The 22,184-nt window shown below is 37.7% G+C and overlaps 3 protein-coding genes across 3 annotated transcripts; 1 reads left to right on the top strand and 2 right to left on the bottom strand.

The window, feature by feature from the left end:
* Positions 1 to 6,402: 6,402 nt before the first annotated feature.
* cdca8 (cell division cycle associated 8) lies at positions 6,403 to 13,752 on the bottom strand. Its single transcript, XM_057828566.1, has 10 exons — positions 13,611 to 13,752; positions 13,318 to 13,419; positions 12,442 to 12,570; positions 12,210 to 12,317; positions 11,994 to 12,061; positions 11,861 to 11,925; positions 11,687 to 11,782; positions 9,985 to 10,114; positions 9,810 to 9,896; positions 6,403 to 6,982 (listed from the first exon to the last, which is right to left on the bottom strand). The coding sequence occupies exons 2-10, from the start codon at positions 13,415 to 13,417 to the stop codon at positions 6,947 to 6,949; spliced, it is 819 nt and encodes a 272-aa protein (XP_057684549.1). The 5' UTR covers positions 13,418 to 13,419; positions 13,611 to 13,752; the 3' UTR covers positions 6,403 to 6,946.
* Positions 13,753 to 13,805: 53 nt separating this feature from the next.
* On the top strand, positions 13,806 to 20,555 carry airim (AFG2 interacting ribosome maturation factor). Its single transcript, XM_057828569.1, has 4 exons — positions 13,806 to 14,266; positions 16,464 to 16,643; positions 16,712 to 16,830; positions 16,907 to 20,555. The coding sequence occupies exons 1-4, from the start codon at positions 13,998 to 14,000 to the stop codon at positions 16,945 to 16,947; spliced, it is 609 nt and encodes a 202-aa protein (XP_057684552.1). The 5' UTR covers positions 13,806 to 13,997; the 3' UTR covers positions 16,948 to 20,555.
* Positions 17,041 to 20,300, bottom strand: cldn35 (claudin 35). Its single transcript, XM_057828568.1, has one exon. The coding sequence runs from the start codon at positions 19,375 to 19,377 to the stop codon at positions 18,688 to 18,690; it is 690 nt and encodes a 229-aa protein (XP_057684551.1). The 5' UTR covers positions 19,378 to 20,300; the 3' UTR covers positions 17,041 to 18,687.
* Positions 20,556 to 22,184: the final 1,629 nt, after the last annotated feature.

Here is a 22,184-nt window from a genome sequence, read left to right as displayed (position 1 = left end):
GATGTACTTTAAGGTCTTCTAAGTTCTAAAATCTTCTAGGTTTATATAGGCTACAGTTTTTGAGGGGCATTGCATACGCAAGTTATTACGGTATAAATGTAAATCCTCGTGAGTATCATAGCCACGTATGTTTCTATTACTCAACAACAATCACTATCATGTCCTTTCCTGACGAATATTTGGTTTTTTATCGGCGCCCGAGGAAACGGCGGTCCCCGTGCCATCAGCAAACCTCCTGCTCGGCTTCCTTGGGAGCCTCATTTGCGCTGCCTTTTTTTAATGGCGGCAGATGTTCTTTTCCATCCCACCTGTCATCAGGGGCGGCCCATCAAAACACCATCAGGACCCCGCCGGCCACCCGACCGACACGTGTTTTACCGCCTCATCGCTTTCTGCTCATCCAGTGATATTTTCGGAGGCTTTTTTTGCTGACAAACAGGGAAAGAAAGATGTCAACCTGTTGTTTGAATTGAGTGAGAGACAGCGGCGAGCACGTGAATAAATCGATTAGCGGAACGTTTGACAGATGGCTTCGGTAGGAGCCTCCGACGCAGCGGAGAATTCATTTCTCCGGGAGAAGGTGCCCCCACCGGGTTCATCCGTCTTGGCTGGAAATTTGGCAGCTTCCCCGGGGTTGGGAGCTCAATTAACCATAGGGGGAGAGAATGGATTTGTGGGGGAATACACGTTTAATGGCGGCAGGGAGAAAAAAAAGTATAAAGTGGAACAAGTGGGCAAAATACGCACATATAGAACAATTCCGAATTTGAACATGAAGTTAAAGTGACTAAAGTGATTATCATATCCCGGTGGAAGTGAAATTTTCTGAGGTGAGAGTTTATTCTTCAGGTATAGAATATTCTTTACAAAGGAAAAAAAAAAACTTGGTTATGTTCAATAGGTATCAAGGTTGTAATAGTTTCATTTTTTTAAATGCAGGACAAGTTAACTCGGAGTTAACTAATTAATTACCAAAGGTAATTATCTATCTATTAGGGCTGTCAAAATTATCGCATTAACGGGCGTTAATTAATTTTTTTAATTAATCACGTTAAAATATTTGACACATTTAACGCACATGCCCCGCTCAAACAGATTAAAATGACAGCAAAGTGTCATTTCCACTTGATAATTGTGTTTTTTTTATGTTTTGCCGCCCTCTGCTGGTGCTTGGGTGCGACTGATTTTATGGGTGTCAGCACCATAATTATTATTGACATCAACAATGGCGAGCTACTACTGTAGTTTATTTTTTGATTGAAAATTGTACAAACTTTATTAAAACCAAAACATTAAGAGGGGTTTTAGTATAAAATTTCTATAACTTGTACTAACATTTATCTTTTAAGAACTGCAAGTCTTTCTATCCATGGATCGCTTTAACAGAATGTTAATAATGTTAGTGCCATCTTGTTGATTTATTGTTATAATAAACAAATACAGTACTTATGTACAGTATGTTGAATGAATATATCCATCTTGTGTCTTATCTTTCCATTCCAACAATAATTTACAGAAAAATATGGCATATTTTATAGATGGTTTGAATTGCGATTGATTACAATTAATTAGTTTTTAAGCTGTAATTAACTCGATTAAAAATTTTAATCGTTTGACAGCCCTATAAAAAATAATAATGTAATATAATATAATAATTAGGGCTGTCAAAATTATCGCATTAACAGGCGGTAATTAATTTTTTTTAATTAATCACAATAAAATATTTGACGCAATTAACGCACATGCCCCGCTCAAACGGATTAAAATGACAGCACAGTGTCATGTCCATTTGTTACTTGTGTTTTTTGGAGTTTTGTTGTCCTCTGCTGGCGCTTGGGTGCGACTGATTTTATGGGCTTAAGCACCCATGAGCATTGTGTAATTATTGACATTAACAATGGCGGGCTACTAGTTTATTTTTTGATTGAAAATGTTACAAATTTTATTAAAACGAAAACATTAAAAGGGGTTTTAATATAAAATTTCTATAACTTGTACTAACATTTATCTTTTAAGAACTACAAGTCTTTCTATCCATGGATCGCTTTAACAGAATGTTAATAATGTTAGTGCCATCTTGTTGATTTATTGTTATAATAAACAAATACATTACTTATGTACCGTATGTTGAATGTATATATCCATCTTGTGTCTTATCTTTCCATTCCAACAATAATTTACAGAAAAATATGGCATATTGTATAGATGGTTTGAATTGCGATTAATTACAATTAATTTTTAAGCTGTAATTAACTGGATTAAAAATTTTAATCGTTTGACAGACCTAAAAAATAATAATATAATATAATAATAATAAATAGAGATGCCGATTGATCGGGTCCAATCACGGCATTTTCAAATTATCGGAATCGGCAAAAAAATATCGGACATGCCTTTTTTTAATATATATATATTTTTGAATTCAATCGTTTTCTAATTGTATTTAACGTTACAGACATAATATGTTACACTTATCCAGAGTCTTTAGTTTAGGCTTAAGGTAGGGTTATCAAATTTATCCCGATAACGGCAGTAATTAATTTTTTAAAAAATGTATCACGTTAAAATATTTAACATTGTCACGCTCAATCTGTAATGGCGCCGTTTTACCAATATAGAGAGCTAAAAGGCAGTGTAAAATGAGTAGAGTGAATTTTGGCAGCCTTTGGAGCCTTGTTTTATATGGCTAAAGCCTTACAATCCCTCTCCCTACGATTAGAAATATCGTGGGAAGCAATGTGGGGAAGCAAGGGAGTAATTGATCTTTTTCGTAACACTATATTTTATTTCCCAACGCAGAGAAGATATATAGATTGGTAGCACTAAGCACAGTCATGGTTGCACTTCCCATCATGCATTTGGGCATGGCTACAGTATCATTTACTGAAAGCTCAACAAATACACTAGATGGCAATATTTAGTCACAATACACAAAGTCACATTTATCCTTTAAGAATTAAAAGTCTTTCTATCCGTGGATCCCTCTCACAGAAAGAATGTTAATAATGTAAATGCCATCTTGAGGATTTATTGTCATAATAAACAAATACAGTACTTATGTACTGTATGTTGAATATACTGAAAATACTTGAAAATACTGTATTCGAGTTTTATTCATTTTTTTTCTTAATCCATTGCCAAAATGTATATGATCGGGAAAAATTATCGGGAATGATTGGAATTGAATCGGGAGCAAAAAAAGCAATCGGATCGGGAAATATCGGTATCGGCATACTCAAACTACAACGATCGGGATCGGATCGGGAGCAAAAAAAACATGATCGGAACAACCCTAATAATAAATAATAATAACACTATTAATTAAATAGATAATAACCAAATAACCCTCTCTGAGTTCCTCAAAGAAAAAGGCCAGGAAATAAATAACACTATTGAGAAAAAGAAAAAATTCAAAATGCTCTCTGGTATTGTTCAGGGGGCCAAACCAAATGTGCAGGCGGGTCGTATCCGGCCCGCAGGCCGTAGTTTGGGGACCCCTGTCATAAACCATAATTGACCAGTATATCCGTCAATGGCACCAAACGCTCCTTTTGTGTTTATCTCACGTAAAAAACATTAAGTCTCTGTTCCCAAACATCTCAGTTACACATCCCTCATCTTCTGTGATTTATATACCCGCTGAAAATCCTCCAGCACCTGTCACCGCACCACTACCCACACGCTTACTAAAAACCAAGCCACCCGTGCAATATGGCAATTTTCCACCCACCTAGAGAATTTCAAGAAAAAAAAAAGCCCCAACTGTGAAGATTCGGATATGAGCAGGTGCGCAAAGACTCGGCTAACAAGGGAGTTGAAGCCCATGCACTGCTGACCACAACATCTGTCGGTTCGGGCCATTTTTTGTCAGTACTTTTCCAATGAGTGACAGCAAATGATCAAGTGCTTAAGATGGCTACAGATGGTTTAGGTAGCATACGATGCATAAGAATGGTCACCTCATCCCCGACGAGCTTCTAATTGGCACTTATGGTGTCCCTGAAGGTCAAAGTGCGTGTTCCTGTGCTAGCAGCGGGGGAGGCCGCAGTTTCCTGCCAAAGTTCTGCTGTGCCAACAAAGTCACGAAAGGACAAGAGAAGTTGGAGGAGGAACAAAAGTTTACTGATGAGAAAAAAAAACATGCAACACGGTTTAATTTTGGGATACTGTGAGATAAGTCAATTAGTTTAATGAATAAGATATTAAACTAATTGACGGTAATAGACGTCTAATCCATTTGTACAGTGAGGATCATTGTCAGGCCCTCACAGTGCAAATAGATTGGACGTCTATCACCGTCTATGAGTGAGCAAAGATAATACATGAAGGTGAAAGTCAAACCTAGCAGAAAACGTTGAAGGAAAAATGCTGCTATCTAGTGGTAGTATGGTTGCAGTACAGGTGATACATTCTAATTTAAATAGCTCCCTCTTGTGACTGAAACCAAGTTGTGCAAGAAACAAAAATGATTGTAGCTTGTTGATAATTTTTGGAATATAATTTTGTTTTAGGTCTAGCAGCAGTTTTCAACACATTTTTGGGTACGGATTCCAAAACTTTTTTTTTTTTTCAAAAAAAAAAAAAAAAAAAAAAAAAACACAAAAATTTATTGTCAGACCTACAACACAACAGAAATAAAAGTTTCTCAGTCTGATTAGTAACAATCAATATACTATTTGTTAAAAAAAATAATAATAATGATACAATTTTTGGGGTGCGGAGTCCAAAATTAATCAGATTTTTTTTTTTTTCCCCCAATCACATTCGATGTTTTTCTTTTTTGGTTCCCCATTTGCTTAAAAAATATGAAAAACACGTATCGGTTCTGGATCCTGAACCCAAAAAATTGCTTTATAAAGCTTTCAGACCTCCAAAAAAAAAAAAATGTGTCGCTCAGTGCAATTATTTAGCTAAAAATCATTTTTCTTTTTTTTCTTCTGTTTTTTTAAAACTAACTAAATTTGGGATACAGCATAGACTTCATAATGTATTGACGGGACACGGCGATAAATGGGGGGCATGCATTGTTGGCAAGGCCGTGAAAGCTGAGAGTTGAATCACAGACAAAGAGCTTTTTTTCGTTGAAAACTCTTGTGAATAAAAACTTAAATCCCCAAATTCCTTTTAGATATGGACGTAAAACAGTCTCGATTCTTGGTTAAAAGCAACACACACAAAAAAAACCTGCAGAGAGCATTTATTTTACGTAAATATGTATGTCGAAGTACAATGCTAGTCTGTTAGTGAATGTAGCTAGCGGCCGCCTGATGTAAACAGAGCTTTTCTGGTGAAAATTCTTGTGAATAAATCCTTAAATCCCCGAATTCTTCATAGACAATGACGTAAAACAGTCTCGATTATTGGTTAAAAGAAGAAAAAAAAACATGCAGTTAGCATTTATTTTACATAAATATGTGGAAGTACCATGCTCGTCTGTTAGTGAATGTAGCTTGCGGCCCCCTGATGTAAACAGACCTTTTCCAGTGAAAATTCTCGGAATAAATGCTTAAATGCCCGAATTCTTTATAGATATAGACGTAAAACAGTCTCGATTCTTGGTTAAAAGCAAAAAAAAAAAAAAAAAAACGTGCCGTTAGCATTTATTTTACGTAAATATGTCAAAGTACAATTCTAGTCTGTTAGGGAATGTAGCTAGCGGCCGCCTGATGTAAACAGAGCTTTTCCGGTGAAATTTCTTGTGAATAAATGCTTAAATCCTCAAATTCTTTATAGATACGGACGTGAAACAGTCACGATTCTTGGTTAAAAGCAACAACAAAAAAACGATTCTTGGTTAAAAGCACACAAAAAAAATGTGCAGTTAGCATTTTTTTTTTTTTACATGAATGTGTCAAAGTACAATGCTAGTCTGTTAGTGAATGTAGCTAGCGGCCACCAGAAGTAAACAGAGCTGTTCCGGTGATAATTCTTGTGAATAAATGCTTAAATCCACAAATTCTTTATAGATATGGACGTGAAACAGTCTTGATTCTTGGTTAAAAGCAAACAAACCGTGCAGTTAGCATTTATGTTACGTAAATATTGCGAACTATGAGGCCAATTCAGTAGTGGCTTATTTATCCCATTTTTTTCACGTTTCAAAATGCACACATGGTACGAAAAAATATAATAATTACCTTGAATCCTCGAACAAATCACTGCTGAGACAATCCTTCCTGTTTGTATGTGGTACAGCTTTTGTCTTTTTTCAACAGCAATCCGGCGTTAGATTGCTGCGTGCGTGTTTCTGAATAGCTGCTCTTGATGTGGGCGGCCCCCTACTTGAATGCGAAGCGCAGTGCATGACCGGGGGGAGGACAAATAAGGAAAGTAGAACACTGCATTTAACAGTCTGAGCCACTTTTGTTAAAAAAAAAAAGTTTAAATATCGACATTCTAAAAAATATGAACGAAACAGCAATGTGCATTTAACAAAATAATGTTTATACAAACATTATGATTACTTTTGGAGAAAAACAGGCAAAATTTCAGGTTCAACACCCCAAAAATTTGCTCAAAACAGCTGTCCGAAAGAAAAGAAAAAAAAATTCCCACCATAATCAAGACAATAACTGTCATCCACTTAAACAAATGACACATCAAATAAAGTGAACTGAACTGTTTAGGTTGTGTATTATGTACAAAAAAATAACATTTCGTACATGAAAAATAAAGAGGCATCCAAGTTGACAAGCAACCATGTCCACGTTTGCCATCTAAAGCTGTGTGACTAAAATCCGGATTTGTAAAAATGAGAGACAAGGCCGAGTGCCCCCAGGGATTAAGTTGCAAGAAGAGCTAGGACCCTTATCTAGACACAACAAAAGGGAGAGACATGGATGGCTGTCAAGTGAGTCACAAGAAAAAACACGACTTTAATAAAAAGAACAGAGAGGCAAGAGTTCCACTTCAGGGATGCAAAAACGATGTCAAAGGAGCTGATGGGTCAGGTGGAAGGTCCTCCAAATGATGTGAGACAACGCTGTTGAAATGGGAAAATTGAGATATTTAAAGATAATAATAATAACATAGTGCATGCACCCTTTATCGGGCAAGTGACCATTTTGGGTAATTTGACAGAATTTTTCCAATTTTAAAGTCAAGATGAATATAATTTTTTTTCCAACCAGTTGTAATTTTTGAAGACGACAGGAGACAAAAGCTGGCAGATCAAAAGTCCATCTAACTAACTAACAACATGTTTTATTGAAGTTGCTAAGCCTGTCGCAATATGCAATGAGTCCATTTATCGCACGGTAAATAAAAATGAAGGCGGTAATTTTCACGGCTGCGTTTTATCACCGTGTGCGTGCATGCGTGCATTTGTGCGTGTGTGTTGATGGCATAAAAAACTAATTCCTTTCACAGATGTTTATTGGTCATCAAACCGCCGTAGAATTAAAGTCCAGAAATACAAAATAAGGAAACACATTTAAATTAAACACTGTAAGCATTAGCATTGCTCCATTGAGGCTAATGAGGAAAAAAGACAACCTACTTTAACCTGCTATAAAACATTGGCAGTCTTCTCCAGAACGCAAACTTGCAGTTAAAAGGTAACACAAAATCGCTGGTTAAGAGCATTTGCACACGAAAAAAATGGGGGGAAAAAAAAAAGAAGAAATCTATACTGACACCGCATGCAATGACGGAAAGTGCTTTTTTTTGCAGAGTGTAAAGATTACCTTTAGAGTATTTAGGTCATTTTAGGGAGTGTTTGAGTACATCCTGGTGTATTCTGATTACTTTTAGAGAGTATTGCAGGAGATTTGAAAGTATTTGTCACTTTTAGGGAGTATTGAGTACATCAAGAAGTATTCTGATTACTTTTAGGACATATTTTGGTAGATTTGGAAGTATTTAGGTCCTTTAATTACTGTTAAGAGTACATCAATGAGTATTTAGATTACTTTTAGGCAGGGGTGAAAGTGGGCCAGAACGGTCAGGAACGCAGTTCCGGTGTAAGATTCAGGGCCAGAACGCAGTTCCGGTATAAGATTCAGGGCCGCAATGCTGTTCCGGTACACGGTGCTTTGATTCCGAAAATATCACGGCAACTGTCAAAACACGATGTTAAAAAAAAAAAAAAAAAAAAAAAGCTAAGCTGCCACACATGCATTTCATCTCCAAGAAAACAGTACACAACTTACATACACAAGTGTTAACAAGAGGCATAATAAAGTGCTTGTGTAGCATAATCCATTTCCACCAATATTTATTATTTACTTTATTCCACGGACGGCATGGAGGTTTCCCCAGCTGCTACAGTTTTCTGAGTCTGACGCTGATGAGTCACGTCAATGTGCGAATGCACGCAGCAAAACAAAATGCCAGGACTCATTTATCCGTTCAATTGGCTGACATACTGCCATGTGATCAGCAGCGATAATTAGCTCTGATTGGTTCAAATGTGCATGTTTTCTGAAACAGCAAAAATACAAAAAAACAAGAAAAAAGGGCAATGCAACAGAAAAATGGATCAAATCTTTAAGAGCAAGGAAAGAGTTAAAGTGGCTTATTTATCATATTTAGTTTTATTTGCTCTGCTGGGGTCATCTTAGCTGTCAATGTGCACTTTGGACTTATATTTGTTCATTTATGTTAGGCTACTTATTCATTTAAAATTGAGATTAGGAGGTGGGGGTTGGGGTTATAGCCGGGGTTTTTTAAACTTTTATTTTGCAAATAATTGAAAAAAAAAAAAAATACAACTTTGATTGAAAATCAGTTTATGTATGTGTTATAGAAATGACTGACCAATAAGGTTTTCTTTGAATTTCAGCAGTTTTGACCCAAACAAAAAAAAAAAATAAAAAAAACATTTCTGGCTCCGTGGCGACCTTCACGTGGGGGAGTTCCGGCAAGAAATTCCAACCACTTTCACCCCTGCTTTTAGGGAATCTGTCAATAGCTTTAAAGACCATTAGACTACATTAAGGAGTATTTTATTTAGGTCATTTTAAGGAGTGTTTGAGTACATCCGGGTGTATTCTGATTACTTTTGGAGAGTATTGCAGAAGATTTAGAAGTATTTATGTCACTTTTAGGGAGCATTTCAGTACAGCAAAAAGTATTCTGATTACTTTTAGAACATATTTTAGTAGACTTAGAAGTAGTTACGTCCTTTAATTAGTTTTAGAGCACACCAATGAGTATTTACATTACTTTTAGGGAGTATGTCAGTAGCTTTAAGGATAATTAGACTACATTAAGGAGTATTTTGATTAGATTAGAGATTAATTAGGTCATTTTAGGGAGTGTTTGAGTACATCCCGGTGTATTCTGATTACTTTGAGAGAGTATTGCAGGAGATTTGAAAGTATTTATGTCACTTTTAGGGAGTATTTTAGTAGCTTTAAGGATTATCAGAGTACATCTAGAAGTATTTAGATTACCTTTGGAGAGTATTTCCGCCGATTTAAGAGCAATTAGGTCATTTAGGGAGTGTTTGAGTATAACCAGGTTTATTCTGATTACTTTTAGAGAGTATTGCAGGAGATTTTTAAAGTTTTTATGTCACTTAGGGAGTATTTGAGTACATCAAAAAGTATTCTGATTACTTTTAGAACGAATTTTGGTAGCTTTAGAAGTATTTTTGTCCTTTATTTAGTGTTAGAGTACATCAGTAGATTGAATACTAATTAGGTCATTTTAAGGGGTATTTGAGTACACCAAGGAGCAAGCAGCCAATGAGTAAAATGAATGCCATGTAAAGGGTTGAGAGTTTATACAGATGATAAAGGAGGACGGTTTACAGGATTTATTTAAAAAAAAAAAAAAAAAAATTGTCACCACAAAAATACAAATACCTGCAATTGGCGAATGCTTTTCAAAGCAGTTTGGTCCAGCAAGGACAGATCGACTGAATCCAGCTGACTGGCCAGCAGCTGAATACTCTGAAAACAAACCACTTTGCTGTTAGTCCACTTCATGAGCATGAATCATCCCCATAAAAAGGAATGGAAAATTGTCAAGTGTCCTCACCTCGCCGTTGCCAACCGGGACATTTAAGACAACTTCTCCGTCGGCTGCCGAGATGGGGGAGCCGTTTGCGGAAATGCTGAAGACTCGCTCCTTGTGGCGAGGACCTCGCACAGCTGGAGTCTTGGGTAGCCTTAAAAATAAGATCATGCGTTTCCAGTTTTTTTTTACCTCGAACTTCGGCTCATACAATTAATCAATGTGCATTTGCTAGTCGGTAAATCAGAAAAAGGTTTTAACTCTTTGGCTGCCATTGACGGAAATAGACGCCCAATCCATTTCAACTGGGAGAGTTGAAATAGGTTGGACGTCCATTGCTGTCAATGGATGCTTTCAATACCAATTTCCTTGTTTTACTAACTGTCACAACACATACTCCGTCACGTTTGCCAGCAGCTTATGAGTTTTAAAAAAAAGAAAGAAAAGAAAAAAAAACGGTATCGCTTTATTTGACAGCGGCATCATACGACTGTCATAAGACCAAATGAACCACCATGAAGCTTTGAACAAATTGGCTGCAAAGCTTTTTTTTTTTTCCTAAGGAGCTTCATCTGGCCATCACTGCTCCCTTTGAGGAGACAGTCAACTCTTCTGCCACTTGCTGTCAACACTGTTGTTGTCCAACATGCCTCCTAGCATACAATGCAGCGCTACAGATGTAAATAATCAAAATTCATGTTCTGTGCTAATTATTTATTCCGTTTCTGTTACAGTTGTTTCATTAATTGCTAGTTATGGCATTTGGTAACACTTTATTTGACAATGGTGCCATAAGAGTGTCACTACACAATCATAACTATGACATGACACTGTCATGAGCATTACTGAACACTTATAACCGATGTCATTTAGCGTCATCCGTCAAATAATTTCACTTTTGAATGGATATAAAAGATCTAAACTGGAAATAAGTGGTGTTAGTCACATAATTTGCCGGATGACACTTAATGACATCTGTCATAAGCATTTAGTAATGCCCATGATAGTGTCATGTCATAAATAGGACCGTCTTACTACAGTCTTATGACACCACTGTCAAATAAAGTGTAACCAAATACCATAACAAGCAATTAATGAACGAACTGGAACAGTAACTCAAAAATTAATTAGCACAGAACATGAAATTTGATTGTTATTTATATCTGTAGCGCTGCAATGCATGCTAGGAGGCATGTGTTGCCTAATAACCCAAATAAATTAACAAATAGGCCACACTGGACTATAAGCCGCAGGATTCAAAATGAAGGGGAAAGAGTAGCGGTTTATAATCCGAAAATTACAGTAAATATTTTCTTTTTTGTTAAAAATAGGAAAAAGGGGTAAACATTAAAATATGAAATAAAAGTAAAAACGGCACATGATTTTTTAAATTCAGTTGATTCCAATGATTTTCATTCTTATTCAAATTATTATTACATAAAAGTAAAAAAATAATATTCTTTGTATTTTTTTTTTAAATTAACAGTAAATTACTTTTAAAAATAATTCTCTAAAAAAAAGATTTAAAAGTAAATATTCTCTTTTTAAATTACGAGGGGAAAAATCTATTTCAAATTAATATTAATAATTATTACACTATTAGAGTAAATACTCTTTAATTTATATATTTGAACTTAAAAAGTAAAAAACAAACAGGAAATACCTTTTTTTAAATTCTCTTAAAAAGGATGAAAAAAACTCAATATTCTTGCAATAAGGCAATCACCTCGGGTCAAATCGTGGCGTGATAAGGGGAGTCTGGCCTATTATGGATGCGTTCAACAAAGCCCTGGCGGGAGTCACCATGGCAGTCCTTGACGATCTAAATAAACAAAACAAAATCCATTACTAGCGAAGAAAGCTTCTCTTTGGAACTATAGTAAAGGAACCCATTTGTGACCTTCTTATTGTAGAGTTTCCTCTGGCACGTTTTGACGTCGTTGGGGGCTTCTTTGCGGTTCTCCCCTGCATTAAGGACAATTGGTTACATACAGATGACTTTTACGGTATATGTCAATCAAAATGGATGTTACCTTCCTCAAAGTTCTGGGGACGGTTTCATCATTTGACGTGGATTTGGCTGTACTCTTCTTTTTGGACACTACAAGTGTGAATAAATGAAGTTTTCGTGAATGTACATTGATAGACGTCCAATCCATTTGACATTGCTACCACCCCTCAGTTCAAATGGATTTGGACGTCCATCACAGCCAATGGGTTAAAAATAAATTAAGAAACTACTAACGTACTTTTGACTGCTTTCATGACAACTGCGTGGTCATCAGCATTCTCAATGACTGGAGCATCCTCTTCATTCTGTGACTTTCCGTCATTTACCTGCGGGCCTTTATCAAGGCCTGTCGTGATAACAAATTTTACTGGGCGATATATTCTCATAAATCATTGTCGATATGTGATATTACTGACACAAATGTATTTGTTAAGGGGGAAAGGACCAATTTCAAAGAGTGCTATACTTACCGAAACATGCCATCCAGTTCATTTTCTTCACAGAAGATGGGATCTTAATGAGAGCCAGATTATAGCTGTTTTCAACATCTTTTAACATTTGGCTCTTTAGTTCTTGCAGCTGTCCAAGTCTAGTCTTCACTGTAAGAATTATTAATCAATCGTATTAGGTCCATTAATAAATGGCCAACTAGATTTTAATCATAATATTACGCGATTAAAGCCGTAACATTACGTAAAACTACGTAATATTTTGACTCGTAATTAGGGCTGCAGCTATCGATTATTTTAGTAGTCGATTAATCGATGAAGTAGTTAGTTTGAATACTCAAGTAATTGGATAAGGAACACGAAAATTAAAATACCTGAGCTCAGCCGCATGTTCCCACAAAAAACAGCTAAATATACCTATAAACAAAATTACAAATGCATTTAAAAAAATAAAACTTGGCGCAAATAAAAGCTAATGTTGGTCTTAACAGGGAGCAGCTGGATTCACCCTTACGAAATGAGGCAGACAAAAGGGCAATGTATCCACCCAAATCAATAAAAATGCAAACACTTTCAAAATAAACCATTACAATGCCACTTTAATGAAACGAATACTCGAAGCAGCTAAATTTAACTCAAGTATTTTTTTCTAATTGATTACTCGAGTTTATCGATTAAACGTTGCAACACTACTCGTAATTTTACGTAAATTTACGTGAGATTACATTATTCTCGTAATGTTACGGCTTCATTCTTGTAACGTTACGACTTTATTCTCGAAACGTTACTTTAGTCTCATAACGTTACGATTCTCCAACACTCCGTCGTATATTAGTAATACGTTAAGGCAAACACATCATAAAAAACATCAGTTGGTTGAAAAGACCTAGTTTTTACCTTCACTGTCGAAATCCTCCAGAAACGCTTCGAGTTTCGCCTTTAATTTGGGGTCCTTTTTCCTTTGCTTGGTGTTAGTTCTTTTTTTAGTCGGAGCCATGACTGAATGTAAGAAACGAACAGAAACATATGAGAAATTACTTAGAAATGAAGTTAGCTAACAATACGTAGCTTGCTTGTGCAGCGTGCTAACCTAAATGACACTGTATTTAAGCGGATTTAACTTTAGATTGAAACATTTACATTCCAACGGCAATATTAAATGTTCGTATGCTTCTTTCAACATGCATTACCTCAAGTCTTGATAACTCCTGAGTTTTTGTTTCCTTTTAAAAAGCTTTCTCGAAGACTAATCGTTCGTTTAAAGGCGGTTAGTCAAATGTTTTCAAATCTCCGCTGTTGGCAGCGAGTCCCAAAATCAACCAATCAGATTGCGGAATATTTTTACGTCACGTCCTATAAAGAACAAACCAATGGGCGTGTAAAACGTCATCTGTTGACATGAATAATCGGAAATGGATGCCATGTAACGTGGAAACGTGGAAAATATGTCAGATGATACAAATATTGTTAGTGAAGAATTCATTTAAAAAGATTTGTGACTTTTTACATCGAACTCGACATTAATTACATATGTCAAAGAGTTCGTTTCGATTCAAAGTCTATACATCCGCCTCAAGATGTCGAAACCTGCCCTATTAACCGTCCATCAAGCGCTGAGGAAAAGCTTCCAAAATCTGGAAAACAACCAAAAAACATGGGCGAGTGTGTTAGCAGAGTGTACACCTCTCATGGCATCCCTGGAGAACTTGGCCGAACAATCGAGAGCGCTTTCAAACATCCAGCTCTCGGACACGCCGCTCAAAGACTTTCCAGAAGTGGAGGATCTGTTGCGATTCAAACTCTCACAAGCTATGGATACTGTCTTGTGTAAACTTCACCAAAATATGTAAGTGAATATTAGTGATGTGCAATAACTAATTGACTAGCAAATTAATCGACAACTGTTTTGAGAGTTGACTGATGTCCAAAGCTTCTTTTTTGAGCCCTTCAACATTGCATTTTCTATTTAATTTGTATGTATTATTATATTTTTGCAGTCATTTCAATGATTCTAATAAGCCATACTTTTAAATTGAAAACTCTGCATGTTCATTTTTATTTTTAAATTTTAAAAATAAACAAAGGTCTTTGTTTCTATTAAATGAACAGATGTTTTTAAAAAAGGAATAAAAGAAAATGTTCCCTTTTTTATCTTTTAAATGTGTTGTTTAGAAAAGGCAAAAGGCTATAAATGTTTTTAATTTTAACAAATATTTTTGATAAAACGTACTAAACCTTTTAAGAAATAACATTTTTGTTTTAAAGTGCCTGTGACAGCATTCAAAAAAATCTTAAATAGCATTAGAATCATATTTTGAGATGATTCAACTATATACAGTACAACAATTTGGCAAAGCGCAGATGACGAGAAATTAGTGTTTTAATCTGCCGTTTAGCCCCGCCGGTCATTATAGCGCTCTAGTGTCCCCAGCTGGGGGATGACATCAGCAGGGTCACGATTTCATCTGATTTAGAATTCAGCCCATTGAGGGGGAATTAATCGTATGAGGGAAAAATAATAATAATAAATACATTATAATAATATATTTTATTTGTAGAGCGCTTTTCAAGCCACACAAAGAAACTTTACAAGAAAGATTGAGTCACAATAATACCAAAACAATCATAAGCGACAAAGAGAGCAGCAAAATCTCATTGTTTCAATCTCTGTACTGCAATATATTTACAGGATATTCTTTTTATCAAAGTATTTTTCCCCAATTGCTAAATAAATGGTATGGTCATGACAAATAACAGTCTTGTGCTAATTGCTAAATGGAATATGAAATATGCAAAATGCATTGATTCAGTACAACACGACAAAATTACTCCATAATGGTCAAAACTTTCGACTTCTTGCACCTCCCAAACGATATTTTATGCCACTGGGGTTAGTCCGGCTTTTGTCAGTTCCCTGCCCTGGCTTCGGAGAGCGTGAACAAATCAGGAGGCGTGACAGCTAGCTGACATGCTAACCGAACCGAGCACCGTTTCAAAGTCTCATTCTCTCCTTTCGAAGCGAAAAATCCCACAAAACTACTCCAGATCACGTCACAAGGCGGTGGGGTTGTCGATTGTCTTTACCGATCGGCAACCCCCATGGCGGCAAGTTACAGCTCGTCGTTCCCCTGCTACGGGCAGGTCAGCTCGTTTGCCAGGGAAGCAGCTGGAGAATGACCGCGGGACAAACCAGCCGACGTCATAGAGCGCTTAGATGCCGAAGCCCAACCCGAGGTTAGTGGTCTATTGTCAGGCACACGAAGAGGGCAGAGGGGGCTGGAAGTCTGGACGATATGGAGAACCGCATGAGCATAGCAGAGTTTTGTGCTCTCCCGGCGGGCACGCGAAGAGTATCGAAGGGGGGTGCAACAAGTCGCCGGTCGTCACCCGAGTGGCATTCTCGTTGGACAAGGAGTATTGTCAGCCACAAAATGCAAGCATTAAAACGTGTGCCATGATCCCAGTATTTGACAAAATAGAAAATACGATATATACTCACTTCCTCGTAAGTCCAATGATCCCACAGTTTTATGACTTGTTTTGGCCAATCTTGGGGTGATCGGGAACTTTTTGAAACCCAAAAAGGCTCACACGCCTCTCCCTGGTGCAGCAACAAAACCCAGCAGCATATTTAGCTTGCGCGATGCGAAAAATAAAGAAATTAATCTGCAAAATCGGCTGAATCCGCACTCCATCTGCATGCTATAAAGCAATGCTGTATTTTGAGATGCTGACCCGGGTGATGTCATATTCGCATTCCTCCTCAATCCAGGAAGTCACTCGTTTTCATGGCGCGGGATTAAAAAAATTGAATCTATATATCGATCACTTCCACACACATCCAAGCGTTCCATTTGATTCAGGAGCATAAAATATCACGTGGAATATGAAATAAACATGCTTTTTGCTGTCATGGGCACTTTAATGTTTGAAAAACGGACAATGTTTTTATTTAAAAAATAAATACAATTGGGAAAAAGATATATACGGCATCACGAAGAAAGTGTAATGGTCTCAATTACTTTTCATTTCCGTTTCATCAGGGCTTCATTCCAGTCTCTGAGAGACTCCATATCCAACCAGGTCTCAACAGTCGTCCAGCTGTACGAGCAGAACCTTGATAGTCTAGATTTGGCAACCGTAACCGAGCGCTCCGCCGTCATCCCATCCGTCGTTGACATGCTGGAGTGGTTGCAGGACGCCGAGCGCCACTATCGACAACAGTATCCTTATTGCTCATGGAATTAAATCATGCTTGTAGGTGTTGCACTTCCTTAATTCATGTCTTCAGATTCATGAGGAGGAAGATTCTCCTTCACGCGCTCAGTTCAGACAACCTCAAGATCTTGGGATCCGCTACCACGAAATGGAAGGATTTGGAGAATCCACGTGCTGAGGATCAAATCACAGGTTGTTGTCTATTGTGTTAGTTAAATGTAGTGTATTACTTGTAAAGCTAACAAACTAATCCCTGTTCCAATTTCAGATGCACTTTGTAAAGTGTCGTTCTTTATGGAGTCGAAGTGAAGACAAAAGGATATTAAGAGTGAGTGTCAAAGGACTAAGACGTAAAAAAGGACGTTGTGAAACAAAGAGAGAGTTATTAAGTGTCTGATAATTGTGAAGCAAAAAAAGATCAAGAGATTCACACAGTATGTTTTTATTTCACAATTCAATGGAATATGAAAATACAGACAACAGGAAATAAATGGATAAATAATCATAAAATGGTTTAAAATTCAGTGAACCTGCACAGGTTTAAATACTGATAAACACATATTAAGCAAAGTGCAGATTTCATAACACCTTCTTAGGTTTAGTCACCCCTTGGATTTTTTCAATTAATCCCAGTTCAAATGGATTGGACGTCAACTCATGACATTTAAATTCACAGCAGGAGGAAGAAAAGAGCCACATGCTTGGACATTTATCACAGTCGATGGATTGAAAGAATTTATCTACGGCCTATTTGAAATCAACACAAAATTGGATAGATTAATCTACAACCAATCTGAGTTAAATCCAAAACCGTAGTGAGATTATTCTACAGTTGAAGCAAGATTAATCTACAATTTAAATGAGATTGATTTGCAGCCAGTCAGAGATCAATCTTCTTCGATAAGAGATCAAACTATTGCCGAAGCAAAATTAGTCTGCTACTGCTCTGAGATTGATCTATAAGAGGAGAGGAAAATGAACTCAATACAACTACAATTGATCTCAATTTGATGTTCGACCGATCTGAGATGAATCTTTTTCGATTCGAGATCAAACTAGCCAATGCAAAATTAGTCTGCAGTCGCTCTGAGATTAATCTACAATTTATATGACATTGATCTGCAGCCAATCAAAGATGAATCGTCTTCGATCCAAAAATCAAACAATGGTCGAAGCAAAATGAGTCTGCAGCCGCTCTGAGATTAATCTACAATTGATCTCAATTTGATATGCGACCAATCTAAGATAAATCTTTTTCAGTCCGAAATCAAATGCAAAATTAGTCTCGGATCACTGAGATTAATCTACGATTGATCTCAATTTGATCTGCGACCGATCTGAGATTAATCTTCTTCGATCAGAGATCAAACTAAGGTCAATGCAAACAATCTCTGAGTGACTGCAGACTAAGATTGATCTCAATTTGATCTGCGACTGATCTGAGATGAATCATCTTCGATCTGAGATCAAACGATGGCCGAAGCAAAAGTGTGCAGCCGCTCTGAGATTAATCTACAATTGATCTGCGACCGATCTGAGATTAATCTTTTTCGATTCCGAGATCAAACTAGCCCATGCAAAATTAGTCTGCAGTCGCTCTGAGATTAATCTACGATTGATCTCAATTTGATCTGCAACCGATCTGAGATTAATCATCAATGATCTGAGATCAAATTCTGGCCAATGCAAAATTAGTCTGTAGCCACTCTGAGATTAATATACGATTGATCTCATTTCGATCAGAGACCGATCCGAGATTAATCTTTTTCGATCCGAAATCAAACTATGTTCAATACAAAATTAGTCGGCAGTTGCTCTGTGATTAATCTACGATTAATCTCAGTTTGATCTGTGACCGATGAGATTAATCTTCTTCGATCCAAGTTCAAATTCTGACTGATGCAAAATTAGTCTGCAGTCACCTTGAGATTAAACTACGATTGATCTCTATTTGAGTACCGACTGATCTGAGATTAATCTGTGACCAATATGAGATTAATCAACTACCAGAATTCTCTTTTCTGGCAGCCATCTTGTCTACTCTAGTCTCTACACGTACTCCTTAAGCGGTAAACTGGTCGATGTAATAGTTTTAGGAAGATTCGGCGCCGAAGCAGGCGAATTCGCAAAATTACGTCCCACGTATCCTCTGCGATACCGTCCCCCCCTATCCGCCAACGGGCACGTGCTACTCAACACCGCGCCGCTAATCATCAAAATAACCGCTGCGGCCCAACCCAGATAAATAGCCTGACCCAACTCCCGTTTGTGCATCAGCGGCACGTTTGGGTTGTAAAAATCTTGAACCACGGTGTTCGCAGTCCACGAAATGGGAACGAGAACGCACAGTCCAGTCAAGATGAAAAGAATCCCGCCGGCCAGCGCGATGCCCGCCTTGGCTTGGCGGTCATCCCCGGCGCAGGTGGTGCACTTCATTCCGCAGCAAGACACGGTGCAGGATAACCATCCCATGAAAATGGCCAAACACATGAGCGCGCGTGCGGCCTGGATGTCAGGGGGCAACGCTAACATGGAGTCGTACGTCTTGCACTGCATGTGACCGGTGGTCTGGTAGACGCAGCTCATCCAGATGCCCTCCCACTTGATTTCTGACGTCAGGATGTTGCTGCCCACAAAGGCCGACACTTTCCATTGAGGCAAAGCAGTCACCGCTATCGCCATGATCCAGCCGGTCACCGCGCAGGTGAAGCTAATCAGTTGCATGCCCGTGTTCACCATGGCGACGGTTAATTAATTCAGTTGTTCAGCCAGCACCTTTCAAGCTTAAAATCAGTCTTTTTTCCAGTATTAAAGTCTCCAAATGTCTAATTTTTTGTGAACCTTCTCCCACTTAGGTGATCGTTTCTTCTCCAGTTACAACCACAAGCAGTAATCGTTCCCACTTTCTCCCGGTAATCGACAACCACACTTTCTCCTCCCTCTCATACCTGCGCTCACCTCAATGCATTATTGAGTAGGCGATAGCTTCAGAATGTCACTTTACCTCACTAGGTCAGATTCGTACCAGGAGAAAAAAAAAGCCTCGTGTTTGTAGAAGAAAATATTCACATGGTTTTGTGTAGAATTCCCTCGAAAAACTGCCTTCAAGAAGACATTTCCATGAGAAAACATGGAGTGGACGTGGCGCCTTGATGAGGACACTTCAACTGTTGCTAAGGGTTTCCCTTCCCCCTGTTATTAACAGTCGCAGATGCAAATACGGTCGTCCAAAAATGATGTTGGAAGGTCGAGAAGAGTGGAAAATGTAGTCTTCAGATGCAGGGGAGCAACAATGAACGTGTACCCAAATAGATGTGTAGCGGGTGGGAGGAGAATGGAAAAAAGGGAGGTAGGAATGGATGGATGGTCGGTGGATCAGTTGACAAAAACATGATGGGGGAGTGTCTACAATGGTGTTGCTTTGGCGAAAAATAGAGCTTAGAATTGCATTTATTGGGAAAAAGTATAACGATACGGATAATTTTATATCACAACATCAAAAATGTTGCACCGATATCATTTTTTGGGGGGGGGACTACCAGAAACCGATTCCAACGCTGTGTGTGGTATCGGTCGATGCCGAAAACCACGTTTTACGAAGAGGAGGGGGGAAAAAAACATTTTAACTCTGAATTACTGCATACTCAAATGTAAAGTAATTGCTACTATGGCGTGGTCAGACACGAAATTGACGGTGCTAGATGTCCAATCCATTTGAAGTGGGAGGGTCTTTTTTTTTCTTTTTTTTTTTTTTTTTTTTTTTAACAAGTCTGTGAAATCGCAAAGGTATTTGTTTAGTTTTTAAATTTACTGTGTTTTGTATACTTAAGCAGATTGTGCTAATGAATTAAAAATGGCATCAAGATGTGTTTCGGGTTTCCTTTCTTCTGCGGAGCAGCCACCGAGGTAACAGTGGTCATGACAACAAGCGGGGGACGCGGGATGGGTGTGATGGTGCAGGTTGGTTACGTTTTGGTTTGATTAGTTCTATGGAGGTTTATGTCAAAGATTAAACAACCTCTAAATCTACTTTTATAATTAATATTGTATTTTGGTTTTATTTGGAGGTTTATGTACTTTCTACTATAGGCGGAGTTTGAGTTTTGTGGCAGGGGGGAGGGCGGCAAAACATGTTGATGTGTCAGCAATAAAATTAACTTACAAGATATATGCTCGGTTAGTAGCTTAGCCCATACTCGTCAGGGTACCCGCGGGTTATTAAAAGTATTAAAAAAGCATTGAATTTAGTTTTCCATTATTAAAGGTATTAAAAGTATTAGATTAGCTGTCGTAAGTCTGGAATTTTTTCGCCGTGGTTTTAATTTTGAAGAACATCTCAGTGCAACCTAAATTATATCCGTGACAGTTTTTTTTTTTTTTTTTAAATCCATAACAAAGATGTCGCGTAGAATTTTTACGATGCACTGCACTACAAATCATAATGCACCTCGTGCGTGTGCGCTGTTAGCATCATTAGCATCAACATCACAACAGCAGGCAATCGCACAGTACTGTGTGCTAACGTAAGGAACTGCTCAGATGCCTTAGTTGTTATGTTCGACGAATGTCAAGCTCTTTTAAACGTTTGTCCCGCTTGATGGGACGGCGAGCACATATGACGCGAGGCCAACTCGGCTTCTTCCAATTTTTTATTCGTTTGAATATTGAGAAGGAGAAAAGCAGGTTGAAAACCTTGAGAAAAAGTAAACAGTAAAAAGAGTGAAAATGTTTGTGTACTATTTACAGTGAAATATTTACAGAATAATCAAACATCGGTGTCATGAACATAAACAATTTCTAACTTATCTTAAACTAGACCAATTGATTACTTAATCTACTTATTTAATTAATCATCATCAATGATAATAGTTCATTCAGTCAAGCCTATTTTAACATGAAGTGACTTGTCAATATTTTAACTTACAAACTGAAATATACTCATGCTTTGCTAAACAAATTCAATTTCTAACAGAAAATGCTTACAAAGGGCAGCCTCTCAGGCCACTCTAACACCTACATTGATTAACACCTAAATTGAAACATTCACATATACAGCTGTCCAGCTTCTAAACTCATAGCTGTCTCATTTTTACATTCACAAAGGCTTATTCTAGTAGCCTGATCATTCATAATTTGGAATTAGAAAGCAAACTGCAACTCACCAGCAACGTCTGTGCTCTGTTGTTTGGGTGCTTACAGACACACCTGGTTCCCCTTACCTATATAACATTGCTCACAGACACACCTGGCTTCCATCCCCCATTAGTGGATCATTAGAGGCCAACTCTTAGGTGGCTCCATCTGGTGGAACCAGGGTTGACTACACTAAAGTTCTAAATAAAATGAGAGTCAGTAGTAAAGACAGGAAAGGAAAATTCGTGGAAAATAGAGAAAAATAGAGAAAGTGAAAAGATTTGCTTTTGCTGGATCCGTGGATCTTTCTTCGCCGCGACACCTCCCACTTGAGCTCCTGGCGGGGACCAAAGGAGGTCACACAGTTCTTTAGGGGTTCGGTGATCCTTGTTCTTCAACAGGCAGTAGGACAA

The sequence above is a fragment of the Corythoichthys intestinalis genome, chromosome 22 (assembly GCF_030265065.1).
Source record: "Corythoichthys intestinalis isolate RoL2023-P3 chromosome 22, ASM3026506v1, whole genome shotgun sequence".
Taxonomy (NCBI): Eukaryota; Metazoa; Chordata; class Actinopteri; order Syngnathiformes; family Syngnathidae; genus Corythoichthys; species Corythoichthys intestinalis.
The sequence above is the reverse complement of the archived record's forward strand: the minus strand, read 5'-3'. Positions and strand labels throughout refer to the sequence as shown.